The sequence below is a fragment of the Panthera pardus genome, unplaced genomic scaffold, assembly GCF_024362965.1.
Source record: "Panthera pardus isolate Hobbes unplaced genomic scaffold, ASM2436296v1 HiC_scaffold_3, whole genome shotgun sequence".
Lineage (NCBI taxonomy): Eukaryota > Metazoa > Chordata > Mammalia > Carnivora > Felidae > Panthera > Panthera pardus.
The window spans coordinates 55,839,119-55,856,835 of NW_026526876.1; the positions used below are offsets into that span (position 1 = coordinate 55,839,119).

The 17,717-nt window shown below is 52.0% G+C and overlaps 1 protein-coding gene across 1 annotated transcript; it reads right to left on the reverse strand.

Annotated features, from left to right (window-relative positions):
- Window positions 1-56: 56 nt before the first annotated feature.
- Window positions 57-8,327, reverse strand: RFLNB (refilin B). The gene is made up of 3 exons (XM_019429638.2): window positions 8,077-8,327; window positions 5,202-5,311; window positions 57-3,358 (listed from the first exon to the last, which is right to left on the reverse strand). Exons 1-3 carry the CDS (start codon window positions 8,290-8,292, stop codon window positions 3,028-3,030), a joined length of 657 nt encoding a protein of 218 aa, XP_019285183.1. The 5' UTR covers window positions 8,293-8,327; the 3' UTR covers window positions 57-3,027.
- Window positions 8,328-17,717: the final 9,390 nt, after the last annotated feature.

The following is a 17,717-nucleotide window of genomic DNA, read 5'->3' on the forward strand; positions in this document are numbered from 1 at the left end:
CGTTTCTTCACCAAAACATTACAATTTTACTTTAAAAAAAGAGAGGCATCTCTAAGTTTTGTTTCTTTAAAGATAATTTATTGTTAAATGAAGAAGTCACAAAGCAAAATGGAATGGGACAGATGTCAAGATAAATTGAAAAAGTAGTTTTTGTCAAATGCTCTTCTGGATCTCCTAAGGTTAGAAACAGGAAAAGAGTTGAATGAAAAGGTAATCGTTCTTTTTAACAGGTCTGAATTTGAAAAGAAAACTTTTGTCCGAAAATACACATCCGCTTTATTACGTGAAAGCTATAAGTTAAGAGACTGAGAAAAAAGACATTTTTTTTTTTTTTTAAGTAGGCTCCATGCCCAACGTGGGGCTCAAATTCACGACCCTGAGATCAAGAGTCGCGTGCTCTTCCTACTGAGCCAGCCAGGTGCCCCAAAGACTTTTTACTTAAGAAGTAAACTGTATCTCTCAGATATGCTTAGGAATGTTTGGTGTTAATGAGCAAGTTTTAGAAATCATTGCTTCCACCTTGTAAACTAACACAGATCCACCAAAGATCAACGTCATTTATTCACCAAAGTGTCCCGTCACATCTTCATATGCTTCCTTTCTTGCAACTTGCAGAAAGCAGGTATGAAGAAAAAGAAAAGGTGAGACAGAACTACAGTTGGTTCCCTAGTGAATAACTTAAGACCTGCTTTTCCATTTGTATTACACATTCACAATCGATCCCTTCTACTTACTTTACTGATACATTTCAGATTCTCTCCACACCTGGAATGATTTTCCCGAACTTAACCCAACCCCCAAAACAAACAAATCTCGTATGGACATCTCAAAACGCGGCTGTGTTCAAAGGCTATGTTCTCCCACATGTCTCTCCTGCCATGCTGTCCACAGTACTGTTCTGAGTTCATTCAAGTGTCCCCACTGGGCCAGAGCAAAGCCTTGGGAATTCTCTTAACATAACTTAAAAATTACATTTACCACTTGTCTTCAATGATAAGATTATGAGATCAGAGAGGAAAATTCGTGTTTGTCAAGAAATGCCAGGTAATTTTCCAAAAGCAGACAGCACTTGTTACTCTGCATGACGGAGCGGGGTGTGGAATCCCAGGGGGCCCCTTTACGGGTTCCGGCTCAACTTCGCTACGGCACACTCAGGACCATGGACCCGACCACGGGTTCCACCGAGGGATGCGTCCCAACAGGGGCACGACAGACCAAACATTGTTAAAGCTGAAGAGGACACCGGACAGATTGGCTCGAGAGGCTTCCGATAACGTTAAAGGAGAGTGATTATCAGCACACCTGCTCTCCTCAGAACAAAGGTCCCTGCTGTGGCTCCAGGGTACTTACAGAGTTGTCAATTTCGCTCTCAGGACACACAGAAACCATCAACAGAAACCCAAAGATACAGCGGGAATCCGGATTTACGATACCCTATAAGCCTCGAGCACATGAGAGAATGTGGTTGTATTCAAAGGAAATATCCGTGGAATGTTCTTTCCAATAGTGGAAGATCAAAAGCCATCTGCCACCTTCTTCACTCAAAAACCTCAGGGAGAGGCAGGAAGAAGTACACGCTGGGGCAGGGAGGAGGCAGGGTGGGCAGGGAGCCGAAGCCAGAGACAGCCTGGCCCACCGCACCCTCCGGCCCATCGGCCATTTCTGCTTCTGAGGCCAGTTCAGCCGAATTCACGAAGTGTCTTCCGTCCGCACCTAATGCCCTGATTGTCACTTACGCTAAAATAAGCACTTTCGAGAAATATGTACCATCGCGACAGTGCCCGGGTTTTGGAGTTTGACTTGTGACATTAACCCCTATCCTGAAGTCACCCTTCCTTCACCCGGAGGGGGGATGGAGTGATTTTCTTGCTTTTGGGCTTAGACCTAAGGCACTGGTGGAATTCTCTGCAGTGTGGACGCCGTCAGTCAAAGTCTGAAAAGCAGTTGACCCAGGATCCCTGGAGAGAGGACAACCATCCTGATGAAACAGATTACCAGAAACATCTACCTCTGTCCCCTCCCAGACAGCGGCAAGTCCTAGGTGTGGCCGTCCATTCCCACCGTGAGCAAAACTCCCTCGTGGAATCCCCAAAAGTAGTTTCCCTAAGCATTCTTTAAAAATGCTGTTTCTCTCAAAAGGGCCCTCTGCTATGTTTTGCCTTATGAAAAAATAGGAAAGTATTTGGAAACCCCAAAATACATATCAGGAGAGTTACACAAGCCTGTGGACACATTACCAGATGCCAAGGGTTCAAGGCACTTTGCCAGAGCCCAAGCTTGGAACTAATGGGTGGAAGGAATAAGAACAAAGCCGTTGCTCTCAAATTGGCCAGTTTGACCTGACTCTCCTGAAGAGGTGAGAACAGGGTGAAACTTTTTCTCTTTCTTTTTCTTTCTTTCTTTCTTTCTTTCTTTCTTTCTTTCTTTCTTTCTTTCAAGGCAACTTATATTGTGGTTTGGGGTTTTTTGATATCATGAAAAAGATTTCGAGAATTCCGAGAGTTTTGGTGAACAGGAAATACAAATGGAAACGGAAAAAAAATATGGCATGAAGCTCGGCTCTCCACAGATTGAACCCATATGGATGTCACAGCTCACTGAATTAGCACCGCTTTCAGGGAAGACACCTCAGGCTGAAATGTCTCCAAACTCACTTTTTCCATCCCAGAGACTTTCTCCACGGTCTTCCTCAGGCCAGCTGACCAATAGAAGAAGAGCTCGCTCCTCCCTCCCTATTTCAAACTGGGGCCGTTTTCCTTTTGCTTCAGTTGGCTTCCTGTTTTCTCATCAGATTGAGACTTTGGGGAAACCGGGCAGCAGCAAACTAACAATATACTCCTTTTGAAAACAATTTGACCATTTGTAAAAACCAAATTCTCTCAATGGTTCTAATACGAGGCCGTGACATTTTTTTCCTTCCCCGGGCTGGGCTTAGAGGTATCTCTAGGTCAGACTCCTCTGGGGCACGAGCCACGAGCCACACTCGAGGGCAACGGAGGAGCTGGTCCAACCCCACCCAGGCTTGAGTCAGCACTCGTCCGAGAGGCAATCACTGCCCGGGAGCTCTGTGGCTTCGAGCTCCACGCTGGACAGGAATCTCCTCAGTGTCTTGCGGCAGTTGTAATCCAGAGTGGTGGTGTAGACGGTCTTGGGGTACTTGGGGTAGACGATGGTGGTGCTGAGGAAGCGGGTGGGCTTGTGGCGGGGTTCGAAGCGCACCTCGGCCTTATAGTTGCGCCACGTGCAGTTGGGGATGCAGGTGACTGTCTGGCTGCAGGAGGTCACTGCCAGGCCCAGGGGCAGGTGGACGTCGTCAATGAAGTGCCTCTCTGAGTCGTACTTGACCGAGGAAGTGTACCTGGGAGGGAGATATAAGGCAGCACGAAGCCGTTCCCCTTGAGCTTGGGGCTCAGGGGTCCCTACTGTGACCTTGATCCTCTCGTGTGGTGCAAACCTTGAGATGTGGCTACTCTGGTCAGAAGCAGCAAGGAGCTGAAGCACTTACTGTGTGGTACAGTTCTAAGCACTTCACTTCCAGGATCTAATTTAACTGAACCAACTACCCTGGGAGAGAAAACGGAGGTGCAGAGGTCAAGGTCACAGTGGGAGTGAGTAGTGAGTGGGGCTGGGGTTTACATGCAGGGGTGCAAGATCCCAAAGTTTACCCTGCACGCACTATTTCCCTTTGCGGGCCGCAGCCCCTGGAGTCCAAGAGTTTTGGTGAATTTAAGCTAGGAGAGCTTGGTCACCTTACTTCCCCAAGCCTTGGTTCCTCTTTCTGCAAAAGGTGCCCAATAAGAACGGAGCAGAGTATTAACACGCAGCAAGTGCTGTTGGTGGTATAACGAGGTGGATTCTACCTTTACTAGGGGTGAACGGTTTGTATTCTCTGTCCCCTGAAGTCACCATCAGCGTGCTTGCTTGCTTTATTCCTTCCTTCCTTTCTTTTTTTTTAATGTAAGCTTTATGCCCAACGTGGGGCTTGAACTCACAACCCTGAGATCAAGAGTCACACGCTCTACGCTCTACCGACTGAGCCAGCCAGGCACGCCCACCATCAGTTCTTTAATGAGAGGAGGACAGAACCCAGGAATCCTGAATGCTGGTTCTGAAAGTTCAGTGATACCAAGTACTAGTACTTGGTCCAAACTTGGCCTTCGGTTTGGAGACCCCCTCAAACCAGAGACTCCGATATCTGACCTTATCAATCAAAGCCAATTACAGTCTTGATTTCTATAAAATAAATTAACATCCATATTCTACTTTTTTTTTTATTTAAGTCCTTCTTTGCTAACTTGGAACCTACCTTTTTTTCTTTTCTTTTTTTTTTTTTTTCTTAAACGTAAGCAAAGCATTAGTTCATTTTACTGAGTAATTATGGCAGCTTCATAGATCTTGAAATAAGAATGAGCATCACACAGCATTACCCACACCAGTGCCCCCTACCCACCGGTCAGGGGGTAAGAATTAGCATTCTTTTCAATGGAGAGGATGAAAACACGTATTCTCCTTAGGCAAGTAGGTTCGAGGCTGGTGGAAGCTAATGTCATGAAGTCATGTCCTCATTTTGTTCAAAATACAAGCTCCCCAGGAATAAAGGACTGAACAGCTCACCTCCAAACTGGTGAGCCGCCTTTGTTCCCCATAAAAGGGCCCTTTGTATTAAGGGAACTGAGACTCCAGCAAAAAACCCACCAGCTACCAAAAGTAAAATTCCTTTCTCTGAAAAGACAGATCTTTAACAGAGGCTCTCAGTGAATCTCTGCCCCCAGGTAATCCTGGATGAGATAAATTCCCAAAGGAAGAATGGTACTTTCAGGTTGCAAGTGAAATTGTAATTGGAGACAAGGTTATTGCACCTTGAGGCAGGGGTGGGGAATGGGGGTGGGGGGAGCAGCTTCTGAAAGAAGAATTATTTTATTACAAAATTGTAAATATCTGATGGTCATGATACACAAAATGCAAAAAGCAAGGGGCGGACTTTATGTATAACACGATCTCGTTCTTATTTTAAGAGCTGTGTCTATGTATTTAATTGGTGAGAATACACAAAGAAATCCGAAATGGTACCCAATAAACTATGAAAAGTCTTTGGCACGCTTTTGTGGTTAACTCATTTTTTTAAAATAACAAGCATTACTTTCTGGACCAAAACATGAAAAGTGACAAAATCCAATCAGACCAGGGCCTGCTATATTTACCTTACTTCTGTCGGTGGTAAGGGGTCAAACTCCACTCCTTCGCCAAAGGACAGGGGGCAGAGCCTTGGCGAGCAGGCGAAGGCCAGGGGGCTGGGGAGAGATGCTGGATTCTGTGAGGATGGAGAAGGCAGTTAGACCACAGGCCGGTCTGACGCGTCCCCCACAGAGGTCCTGGCTCTGAGCTTCCTGCTGATGGACCCGACTGTGATCTGTGTCCTCCTCCTGGCAACGATGCCGGAGAAGGGCTGCCCCACAGCACGGGAAGAGCTCTGCATGGGGAGCCAGGAGATCTGGGTCACATCCCATGCCCTGTCACTTTATCTGCACACCAAGGGGATGCCCCTTTCCATCACTGAGGTTTTGTGAAAGGCTGAGGAGCTCAGTGTCACAACCTTGGTCAGACCCTGGGGCTGCTGCGTCATCGCACGGCAAGGCGATGAGAAAACCTCGATGAACGGGGGCCTCACTAACCAGAACCCTCAATTACGTGTCCCCCAACGCTGTCATTGTCTCAGCAATACTTCAGAAAAGGCCAAAACAAAACTAAACTAAACTCTACCAGGAATTTTTTCACACTGGAAGATTCCAACTTCCCCGCCGCCTTCTCTGCCTCTGGGACTGCTACATTTACACCCAACGAAGATGCAGAGATCCATAAACTCACAGGTAAGATGAACACCCCAAAGGTCTCGACCCCATCTTCCACCATTCAGAAACCAGAGCACGGCATTCCTGGAGGTTAACGGGCTTCTAGCCTGCACCAAGCCCCGAACTTTGATTCATCAAGTAGCCTGAGTAAGGGGGACAGTCCCATCCTAGACATGGGGGCTAGTTTTCACCCGATTTGACTGGAATTGGGCTTCTGTGTTAAGTGTTCACGGGAAGCAGCCTTTTGGAGTCCCGGGTTTACAAGCGATCTGTCATTTTCTCTGCCTAATTTGAGAGTAGGAGCCACACTCCGGCCAGGATGTGGAGGTGGCAGCCCGGCCCCCACATCTTCCAGGATAGAGAAGGAAGCAGACATTTTTAGAAGGTAGGCTCTAAGACTGTTATCATGTTACCCAGGCAGAGTGTCAAGTGAGGGTGTAGGGTAGAAACACCAAAGTCAAAGGGGACCATGGTAGGTGAGGGAGGGGCAAAGGGTCCAGCTCCTGAACTGGGGTGGAGAGCTTAAGAAGCCTTGGCTGGGGGAGGGGCTGTGGTTGGGAACTAAGGTCCGTGGGCGGGGGGAGGAGGGGCAGGGGAAGGTGTGGGCACTGGCTGCTGCAGAGCTGCGGAAACAGCCCCCAAGTGGTGGCAGGGAGGCCTACTCTGTCCACAGCTCTCCTCAACCCAGGGAGCGCCTTCAGGCAGTGCTGAGGGCCGCAGGACGCAGGATGACGGGGAGTGGAGGTGTTCAACTCTTAACACTCACACTGCAGCCAGGAATCCACACAAGCACTCAGTTCTCTTGCCCCTGCCTTGCCTTCTCAGCTGCCTCACCCTGCCCACTCAACAGACACTCCCTGAGCACACCCCTTGGCCCAGGTCCAGGCTGGGGATGGTGCACGCAGCAGGAGTTCCAACAGACGCTTGAACAAGGTGCCGCCAGGGAACGGGGACCACGCCACTGATTTGGCCTGGCTCAGGGAAGCATCCAGGAAGGCTTCCCAGAGGAGGTGACAAGTTGAGCTTGAAGGGCCAGCAGAGCTCTGATAGGTCAAAAAGGCAGCTGGGTGTTGGGGGAGGTTGGAGGGGATGGGCTCGAAGGAAAAAACATGCCAGGTAGAGGGAGCAGCATCGGAGGCACCAATGCGTGTATCTGGCTAAGGTCAGGGGTGTGCCAGACAGCAAGGGTTCTGAAGGCCAAGTTGAAGCAAGTGCTGCCTTCCAACGGAAATGAGAGAGTACACGGAGGTCTCTGAGACAGGGTCAGTGGGGCAAGAATTCCACGCCCATGAAAGTGCATAGGTCTTTAAGGAACAGCAGGAGCCACTGACAACTCCCCCCGCCCCCACCAGGGAGAGGCTGTAAATACCCGTCCCCAAGGGGAAGGGAGGGGGGCTGAGAGCCCCACTTTGGGCCTTGGCTCTAGGCAGGATGTGGCTTCCCATGAGCTCTAGGGAAAGGCAATAAACAGCACCTGAATGATTCCTGAGGCAAAAAAGTCTAGGTGTTTTTTCTTTAAATACAAATTTTGAAATAAAAGAAAAGAACTCCTTTTTGAAAGTTTCCTCCCACCCATCTAGAGTCAGACAGAGGTTAGGTGACAGGACAAGGTGGGGGAGGGGACACCAGGAGGCCAGAAGCTCATGGGGTAACTTTTCTCAAAGGCTGTCTTCCACGCCACTGACATGGTCCCCAAAGGCTGCCCGCCCCCTTGCTCCCTGAATCAGGGAGCTGAAGCACACCCTTCTCCCCCAAGACCAGCCAGGAGGAGCCAGGCCCTCGGGAGGCGCCCCCCCCCCCCACCCCCCGGTAGGGGCAAAGCCGGGTGGGGGCGGGGGGCGGAGGTGCCAGGCCCTTAGTACGGAGGAGGCTGGGGTTCCTTCTCCGTGTCCCGGGCCCCTCTCCGGCCGGACCCGGGCGGGAATGTGGCCGAGTTGTAGACTCGCAGTCCCGGGGGCCGCCACCCCGAAAAGAGGAGGCGGCGGCGCGCCTCTCCCGGGGCTCCCGCGCCTCCCAGGCGATGACAATTTTCCAGCCACCGGCTCCAGCTGGCCAGGCTCTCGCCGCGCTCCCGCCCCGAGCTCCCGGCGATGGCCACGCCGTCCCGACGGGCGGGTGGCGGCGCCGACAGCGCGCCCCGAGCGGGCCGGCGGGGCTGACCGATGGCCCCTCGGGAACCGGCTGCGGGTGGGATGGGGAGGGAAGGGGCCGGAGCGGAGCCACTCACCGGGGCTGCTGGGGTCGCCACCGCGTCGGGCTCCAGCGTCCCGGGTGCCGGCGCGCGCTCCCCGCCGCTGCCACCGCCCCCGGCCGCCGCGAGCCCCCAGTGGCTGGGGCTGGGGCTGGGGGGCAGCCCCGAGTCCGGACTGTCCAGGACGCCGTCGCCCTTCTTCTTCGTGTCCACGAGCTCGGGCACATCCTGCAGGCTCAGCCGGCCCACCATGGCTGTGAGCGCGCCGGGGCCGGGGGCCGGGGGCCGGGGGCCGGGGGCCGCGGGCGAGCGAGGGGCGCGAGGAGCTCACACGCGGGCCGGGGCCGCTGCCCGCCCGGCCGCCCTCCCTGCCGGCTGCCCGTGCGCCTTCCGGGTCTCGCCGGCAGCCGCGCTCCGGGCCCCGCCCTCCGCCCCGCCCCGCCCGGCGCGCGGGGCCCGACCCGCACTGGCCCAGCTGCGAGCCTCGGCGCCAGGGGCCGCTGCGCTCCCGCCTTGCGTCGCCCGCGCGGCGCTCCGCACCGCAGCCCGGCCCGCCCGCAGCTGCCGATCCGGGCGTGCCGGCAGCGCCGGGCGGGCCTCGCAGCGGGAGGAAAGGCGCCCCGGCCCCGACCGGCCCAGCGCCCCGCTACAGGTGCTGTAGCCTGCTCGCCCCAGGCTCCCGATGGCGTCTTGTTCCCTGGCCTTGGCCCCGCAGAGCCCGGCGGGCGCTAGTCCTGGCGGTCGGGGGAGCCAGAGTTGAGTCCCGGCCTGTAGAGAGGCCTGGGGAGCCGGCCGAACCCAGCGAGCAAACAACTGGAAATTATTAATAGTTAATGCTCTTCGTATGGCTCCAGCCGCCTCTTGGCTCAGCAGGGCGGGCTCTCAGTGTGTCTCTGGCTCTCATTTCTGCCCCGGAGGGAAAGAGGACCTACTCCGAGTATCCTCAGGAGATTCGGGGGTGGGGAGACACCACCCCCTGGCCTGGCTGCTCTGCTGAACAGGCTGTGACCACACCAGACAGGGAAATTCTGCAGTGGGCGCGAACCGGAACCTTGAAGGACTTGGACAAGCTCAGCAGGCTGCCCACGGGCTGTCCGGGGGGCCGGGGGCTCTCCGGTGGGGGCCACAGCTTCTCATTCAGGGAAGTTCCTTTCTAAAAACCAGATTGGGGGATTGCTCCCTCCTTTGGCTTGACAGAGAGGCCCTGAGTGGGAACTCGTTTCAATAGCTGTCAGCTGTAGCTATTCTCAAATCTAGTGCTTTTGCTCACAGAGACCTCCGTGATTATCAGTTACGTATTGGAAGCTCGCACCCCCACCAGCCCCCCTACCCTGGGAGTTTCTGATGGGTGTTTAGCTCAGAGCCTCAAGCAGGAGGTGTGCCTAGACCTAGCTGGCAGGTGCCAGCTCTGGGCGGAGGTGTGTCCTGGCCGGAGGAGAGGCGAGCTCTGTGCATGCCCCACGATGGCAGCCAGTCTGCATCCTGGCAAAAACAAAGGATACTTGTCCTGCCTGGGACCTGTTAAAGTCAGAATCTAAAGTGAGTAGATGTTAGAGGTCTGCTGGCAAACTTCAGCCCTCCTACCCTCCTTACCTCATCATTTTCAGGTAACAGAAAAGGGGCTTGACTCGGTCCAAGTCACATAGCTGGTACAAGGCACCTTGTCTTGGATGGTCCCCAAGGTTTCATCACTGGAAAAGAAACCTGGCAGGTACCTCTGTACTGGGAGGTCATTCTTTCATTTAGGGCCCGTGGGAATAGATTACAAAGTCAACGGAGCACAGTGTTAGCTCAACGATGGACTGTTAGCAATGGGCCTTGTGAGATGGGCCAAGTAGGTGGCTATGTTGATCCCACCATGTGCACACCCCAGACTGCCCTGCCTCAAGTGGGGCATCCCAAAAGGGTTGGCAGTGCCTCTTGGGGTTGTGGCAAGCATGGGGTGTTGGCAGTAGGAGGACTCAGCGCCCTGGAGGGAACTCACCCCGCAGCATTCCCAGGTAGGTCCTAAGAACTCTTCCCTAATCCTGGTCAGGTTAGGAAAGGTGTCCAGGAAGATGGCAGTTGCTCCAAGGAGGTGATGCCCTTCAAGGTCATCGGCCAGGAAGAGGTGGAGTGTGAGACTGTGGAACGTTGGCATGTTAGGCCAGTGCCCCAGCTCTCTCCATCGAAGTGCGGTCTGTTGTGGGGAGCTTGGGAGGGGTCTCCACCTGCACCTGCTAAAACCCTGGAGCCCAGCACTGCCACCCTCTGAGGGAAATTCTGAAGCATTTAGATTATCCACATTCTGACAGAAGATCCACAGAGACATCAAAGTTGCCAAAGTGAGCCAGGGGATCCAAACCTCCTGGCTTTGTGGGAGCCAGGCAGATCAGAGTGACGCCTTTGAGGCACCCCTTCCTCCCTGGCTCCAGGGTCATCAAGCAGCTGGCCCAGGATTTCACATAGTCCTCTTGGCCATCAAAGTGGACCCGAGAAGCAACCACACACTGACCTCAATCCTGCCAAAGTTTTGTCTGATTCCCAAGAACAGCTCCTCAAATCTACAGTGGATATCAGGAACTCTTCAAGTAGAGCTCAGTCAGGGCTTTCTGAATCCAGAGGATATCCTTGGCCCTCACCCAGGACAACTACCAAGGAGTTCCCGAAGCATAAGCTGATGGCCCACCACGGCCTCCTTCCCCACAGAGAAACCCAGCATCGACACACACAAGAAACTGGAGGGGCTTGAAGAGGTATCCAGCTCCGGGTCTGGACACTGATGGAGGAGTAGAGTTGGAGACCAGGGTCCCAGACAGACTCCCGTGAAACAGGTGCACCCTCTCCCAATAAGCTGCACCAAACTCTGACCCTCCATTGGCTCCCAGCCAATCGAAAGACAAAGAGGAAGGACCCAAGGTTTGTACACTCTTGCTAGACTGTCCTTGAAGAGCTTCAAGGTAAGTCCGAGCTGACTGGAAGCCACATGGGGACCAAGGAGAGGGTGGGGAACATCCTGCCTGCACAGGCATCTCCATCGACTCATGGCATTCCTGATGGAGATGAGCAGAGGTTTTCTTACAACAGAAATTATCCAACTTCAACCTGACCACGTGTCCTTCTGGGTGGGAGAGCAGGGGGACTTCCTTTGTAACTCAAAGGGAGCCATGTAGCTCAGACTGGAAATCAGTTGTATTTCCTCAGCCCTGAGCAATGAGTTCATGCTGTAAATGTACTGTGGTCCTTTGGAAGATCCCCACTTCCCTGGGCTCATCATTGTCCTACATCTTATTCCAGATTGCTTTCCACGGGATGTTTCTTTAAAAAATCTCTAACCAAAACTTGGGAGGGATGATGGATTCCACCTTTGCCCCCTCCCGGTCCAGCTTTGAGGCCTTCTTCTGAGGCATAGCTGGGGCACACCTAGAAATCAGGGGGGAGTTACACGAAACAAAACAAGACCATGGAGCCTGCTTAAGAGTGGACTCTTCTCAAAGCTGTCTTTTCAGAGCGTGCCAGGGCCATCGTCCCCCTGCCTAGTTCACAGAGACCGGTGTCCTCAGAGGACTTGGCTTCTGGCCTGGGGCCTTTCTCAGCAGGGTCTGAGGAAAAAAAGATGCCTAACAATGATGCCAGTCCTGCATTTTCCCTTTTTCTGCACTAAATTAAGCTGATGGCTGAATAGAGTTGAATCAGACAAGAACAGGGCAGGACCCCCACAACTGCGGCTGTTTATTGTTTTGGAACAGCCTGTCTTCAGTAAACCCAGCCAGCCAGAGGATTAAAAACAGCGACGGCTCCAGCATGCTGGCCTGTGCCCCGTGCCCCGTGCCACCTTGCAGTCCCAGCGCATTGGGCCCTGGAGTTCTGGAATTCACAGAGCAGTGGATTTGCCTTGGTGTTGAATCAGGTCCCCCCCTTTCCTTCACATGCACCTGTATCAACCAAAATGCTTTTTTTTTTTTAAATTAAACTTTATTTCCATAAGTATTTTGGCATTAAGATTAGAGTTTTCAAAGAACATTGAAAGGGACCTGCCATATTCAATAAAAAAAAAAAAAGGAACTGAATAAAAAGAATACTCACAGGAGTGTGTGCACAGGCATTGGTGAGGATTGGTCAGGTGAGCCCTGACACTCACAAAGGTGGTGTGAGCCCCATAGAGCCAAGGGACACCCAAGTTCTGGCTTAGCAATTTCAGGTTGAAGTGGGCCTGAGGGAACAGGTCAGTTCCTCTTCTTGTTTTTTTTTTTTTTTTTTTCATGTTTTTTTAAATGTTTATTCTTGAGAGAGAGAGAGACAGAGACAGAGACAGAGCTTGAGCAGGAGAGGGGCAGAGAGAGACACACACACAGAATCTGAAGCAGAATCCAGGCTCTGAGCTGTCAGCACAGAGCCGGACATGGGCTCAAACTAACGGACTGTGAGATCATGACCCGAGCTGAAGTTGGATGCTTAACCACCTGAGCCACCCAGGCGCCCCCCCACCCCACCCCCCCGGCTCAGCTCCTTTTGTGACCTTTCAACTGGGAGACCACCTGGTCAGGTGGGAAGACACCTGGTCCAGCACAGCTGGCGACACTAACCTAGAAACTGCATGCAGCTTGGGATGGAGTCAGGCTGGTGTCCCCTGGGGGGAGAGCCCTGTGACCCCAAATACGACTCCGTCCTTGAGGGCTCCTGATTTGTAAGCTGAGAGCTGTGCTCCCAAATGCTCCCTAGTTACACAGAAAAGGGCCGTGGCCTCTGCAAAATAAAACCCAGATGGGATTTTGCAGAGAGCTGGGGCCCATGGCCTCCTTGGACCTGCGTCAATACACTTGCACTCTTGGCTCCGTTCTGCGTATTCACACTGGACAGGACTTGCAGCCCAGAAAAAGAGCCCTTAGTTGAGCAATTGAAGTTAAGCCCCTTGGCTCCTTGGCTGAAAGGCATGATAGAAGGGTGTGCTGTCACTGTCCCTGGGCAACAGATGGCCGGTCCGCGCTGCCACGCTCCAAAGGCAGCTTCGAGACGCCATGGTGTTTCAGGACCACCCGGGGACGCCGGCCTGCCCGGGCTGTGTGGGAAGAGATGGTGAGTGGGAGCCCGTGGAGGCGGCCAGTTGGCTCCACAGTGATGGTCTGACCCATGGTGTCCTTCCTGGGAGCCAGGGCCCCTAAGTGCTTTCCTCTCCTCCCCCAAATTCAAAGCAGGATACACGCAGGCAGGAGGCGGCTGTGGTTTGCAGCTATGTACAACTGGAATCTCTTGATACTTGCTGAAGACATTTACGTGCCTTTGAAGAAATGTTTTTCAGTTTTGAGTCTTTACTGAAAATTAGCCAGGGGTGGGGGAAGGACTTGATGAGGGAAGAGAGGTCGTGAAGAAAGTGTGTCTCCTGTTTTCCCAGGCAGTATCGCTGGGGGGTAACTGGAATTTGACCTTGCACTTTTGCAGGATGACCCCAAGCACGGACAAGCATTTCTGGAAACTTCTGAAGGTGTCTCTCATGTGCTCATAAATAAATCTGCTCATACACATGGGATGCCTGCTATTAATTTCCCTTTTCCTGCCCCTACCGCCCCTGCTTCTGGTTCTGCTAAGTCATGTGACAGTGTCCCACCACGGTCCCCCAGCAGGCTGCCCTTGTGGAGACCACCATCAGCCATGCCGCTGCCCCTTACCAGGCGCTACCCGGAGCCCTGAGGGCTGCTGCTGCTGCCAACATGGGCGGTGGGGGGAGGCTATATTTGTAGTGCGGTCCTGGAGCAGTGTGGCTTCCTTTATGCCTGCTTCCTGCCCTAGGACTCAAACTTGAACCCTGAAGGGCTAGGCCAAGAGGCAAATAGTAAAACAAACAAACAAAACCAAAACCCCCCTTTGAATTCCAAATCCCTCTCCCCTGAGTCAGGCCTGTCCTTCTGGCCCCTTCTCTTAGAGGCTCCGGGGTCCTGCATGGAAAGAGGTTGTCTGGACCTGGGGATGATGAAGATACTCAACTCTAGCCTCAGCTGGGGACCTCTCCTCCACCAGACAACCATCAAATATCACCCAAATCCCATCTCAACGTCTTGTTTTTGAAGACTGAAAATTGGACTCTGATATCCCAGGGAGATCAGCTACCTTCCTTTACATCAAGGCTGTCTGTCTGCCTGGCAGGCTTTTCAGGCCAGAGCCGCCAGGTAAAGTATCAGAGAAAGGGCCTTCTGGTGTTAGTGGGTGGTATTGGAAGCAGGAGTTTCTAGAATGCCAGACGCCATCACCTTCCACATCCCAAGACAGGCCTTCTGCATAGGACACAATGCCTGCCTGTCCTTCTATACGCTTGTAGTCAAAAGAGCAGTTAACACAAGCTCGGCCGGGCCTTCCATCTCACACGGACAGTAAAAAATCTGGGTTCAGGGGTGCCTGGGTGGCTCAGTCGGTTGGGCGTCCGACTTCAGCTCAGGTCATGATCTCATGGTTTGTGGGTTCGAGCCCCATGTCGGGCTCTGTGCTGACAGCTCAGAGCCTGGAGCCTGCTTCGGATTCTGTCTCCCTCTCTCTCTGCCCCTCCCCTGCTCATGCTCTGTCTCTGTCTCAAAAATAAAACATTAAAAAAAAAAATCTGGGTTCTGGGCCCCTCACTGAAATACTATTTACCAGCAATCTCCTGGCCTTGTTCCACCAGAATGCATTTCACTTCTACTCCCAAGGCTGGTAGCTCTTACCAAAATCCGCTTGGGATTCATTTGAGTAAGCCTGCTCTCCCACAAGACCCATTCATTCAACCAGCACCTATCAAGGGCTTAGTCTGTGAGAGGCAGGGTGTGGGAGCACAGAGGGGGCTCCACCCGGCCTGGGGAGGAAGGGAGGCGAAGCTTGGGCAAAGATTTCCGGAGGAAGTAGCATGTGTGCTGATCTTAGCACACCAAGTAAGAAACAGGCGGGCAAGGAAGGGGCGGGGAGAAGGCAGAAGGAACAACAGGTGAAGGCTGGGAGCTCTGATGGTCTTTGTTGATTACCGAGAAGTAGACCCTAACGCATCCTCTCTACCAAATGCTACCTGCTTCGTGGTCAACCTGGGGACCTTTCTGGTGGCCACACCCAGGATAAACTGCCTAAACTGGGGATAAAGGGCATGTTGGAATCCAGTCACGTTTCCTTGAGTTTGCCTAACAGTCTGGGACTAGATCTTGAGACCTCGTCGCAGAGCTTTGGCGGTCATCTTTCTCTTCTGCCTTAACTTCACTGGGTAGAGAGCACTGAGCGCTGCAGACCTGGCCAGGGCTCCAAGTTCAATCCCTACTGGAGTCAATTAGTTCCACTCCCGGACATACATCCTGCAAAGGTGATCGAGGGAAGCAAAGGTTAGGGTGGCTGGCTTAGTCTAGACATGCTCTCGGCTGGAAATGCCATGTCAAGTACGCGGCCACAAGCTGTTAGTTTTCTTCTTCACTTGTAATGGGGATTGTTTTGTGACTATATACACTGGCAGACGAAAGGTTAATACTCTTTTAATTTTTTTAACTGGACTCAGTTTAGCTCCTATGCCATTTTCTCTCAATGGAAAACTGTCTTGCTAACTCAGTATAGTTTCTTCTCTTCTGGAAATGACTAGTGGCTTTGGGTAATTAATATTCTTGTCTTTCTCTTTTGCCTGGGTGGCATCTGGAGGGGTTTATAGAACATCATGGCAGCAAGGATGGGGTGGCTGGGATGAGTGCCTGGTCCACGGTCATCTTCCTCTCTCTCTGGCCTCCACTAAAGTATAGCTTGTTTTGCTGGGCCCTGGAATGCTACCTTCTGCTTTCAATATCCATAGGCCACCTGTTCCGCAGCACAGTTGCCCTAGCCTAAGGTATCTTCCAATGAGCTGGCCCTTTCACTACTTCTGGGAACTCAGGGGGCTTGGGAGCTGTCACCTCCCCATGATGGGAGTGTGAGGGACTCTGTGAGGTGCACCTCTGTCAGGCCTGTCTGTCTACATAATACCCTCACACACAGTTTCTCTTCCTTCGGGTGCCTTGTTGAACGCAGGGCTTCTCTATGGGGTCTGTGGTCTCCTAGGTTGATCACTGGAAGCCGGGTAATGGCTTCTGGATCAGGACTTCCCTCAAACTTATGGGGGGTCTTTTCCACCCCCAGAGGGCTCAGCCCAGAGTGGTGAGGTTCTGGATTTCTTTTCAGTGACCTTCAGCCTCTCTGCCTAGTCATATTCCCTCTAGTTTTTCCTTTCCTGACCGTCAAAATCCTCCTTTAAAATGGAAAAAGATACTTATGTCAAAATCCACTGTCCTGTGATGATAGCGTGGATTGTAAGCAAAGTTCTCCAGAATTTTGGCTCTTAAAATTTATTTTTTTAATGTTTATTTATTTAGAGAAAGAGAGAGAGAGAGAGAAAGAGAGAGAGAGAGAGAGAGAGCAAGAGGGTGAGTGTGAGCAGGGGAGGGGCAGAGAGAGAGGAAGAGAGAGAAAATGCCAGGCAGGCTCCAAGCTGTCAGCACAGAGCCTGACCCAGGGCTTGGTCCCACGAACTGTGAGATCTTGACCTAAGTCAAAACCAAGAGTCAGATGCTTAACCAGCTAAGCCACACAGGCGCCCTGGCTCTTAAAATTTAATGGTAGGGGCACCTACCTGGCTGGCTCAGTTGGTAGAGCATGCAACTTTTGATCTCAGGGCAGCAAGTTCGAGCCCCACATTGGGCACAGAGATTACTTAAAAAAAAATTAAAGGTACATGTTCAGAATAAGAAACAAGGGGCACCTGAGTGGCTCAGTCGGTTAAGTGTCTGATTCCGGCTTAGGTCATTATCTCACATTCGTGGGTTTGAGCTCTGCATCGGGCTCTACACTGACAATATGGAGCCTACTTGGGATTCTCTCATTCTCTCTCTCTCTGTCCCTCCCTGACTTGCACTTTCTCTCTTAAAATAAATAAACTTAAAAAAATACTTTACAAAAGAGAATAAGAAACAAAAACAAAACAAAATGCTATCCCAACACTCTTGTGTTGCCAACCACGGCTTTAAAGACCACTCAAGACTTTCCTCTCTACTACAAAATCACAAAAGTCTATATAGGTCTGAAGCTAGGAATTTAAGCTATTCCATCTCTATCCTTTCCCCCATTCGCACCTGAGGACAATGCACACAGGACACCCTGCCTGCTCCCGGAGTGGTGGGGAAAGTGGAGAGGTACAGAGGAATAGGAAGGATGCCCAATTTAACATCAAACTATCACCTCTCTCATGCACAGAGGATAATCATTGCTGTCATGAGGGACCCAACAAAGCACGTCCTCCAGCAGCCCTGACCGTGAAGGAAGCCACAGGTCATTCGCTTAATGAGAAAGCTTTCTTGCAACATGATACGGCACCAGTTGGGTCACATTTGGTTTTATGCAACAAAACCCAAAGGGGAACTTCTGCTTCCTGGGTCTCCTTGGGCACAGCTGCAACCACATCCTCTAGATCAAGGAGCAGGAAAAAATATCCAGGGCAAGTGATGTGGAGAAGTGGGCACACACACACACCATCGAGGACAGTGTGCAACAAAACCATCTCTGTGGAGGATGTTTTGGTAAAGAGCTAGCAACCTTCTAAATGTGCACATCCTTTAAAGGGGAACAGGACAATTTTAGAAGAGTATCCTACAAAAAGACGAGAACAAGTAAGCAAAGATACTTACACAGAGCCTCACTGATGAGGTGTTTCTAACAGCCAAAGAATACAAACC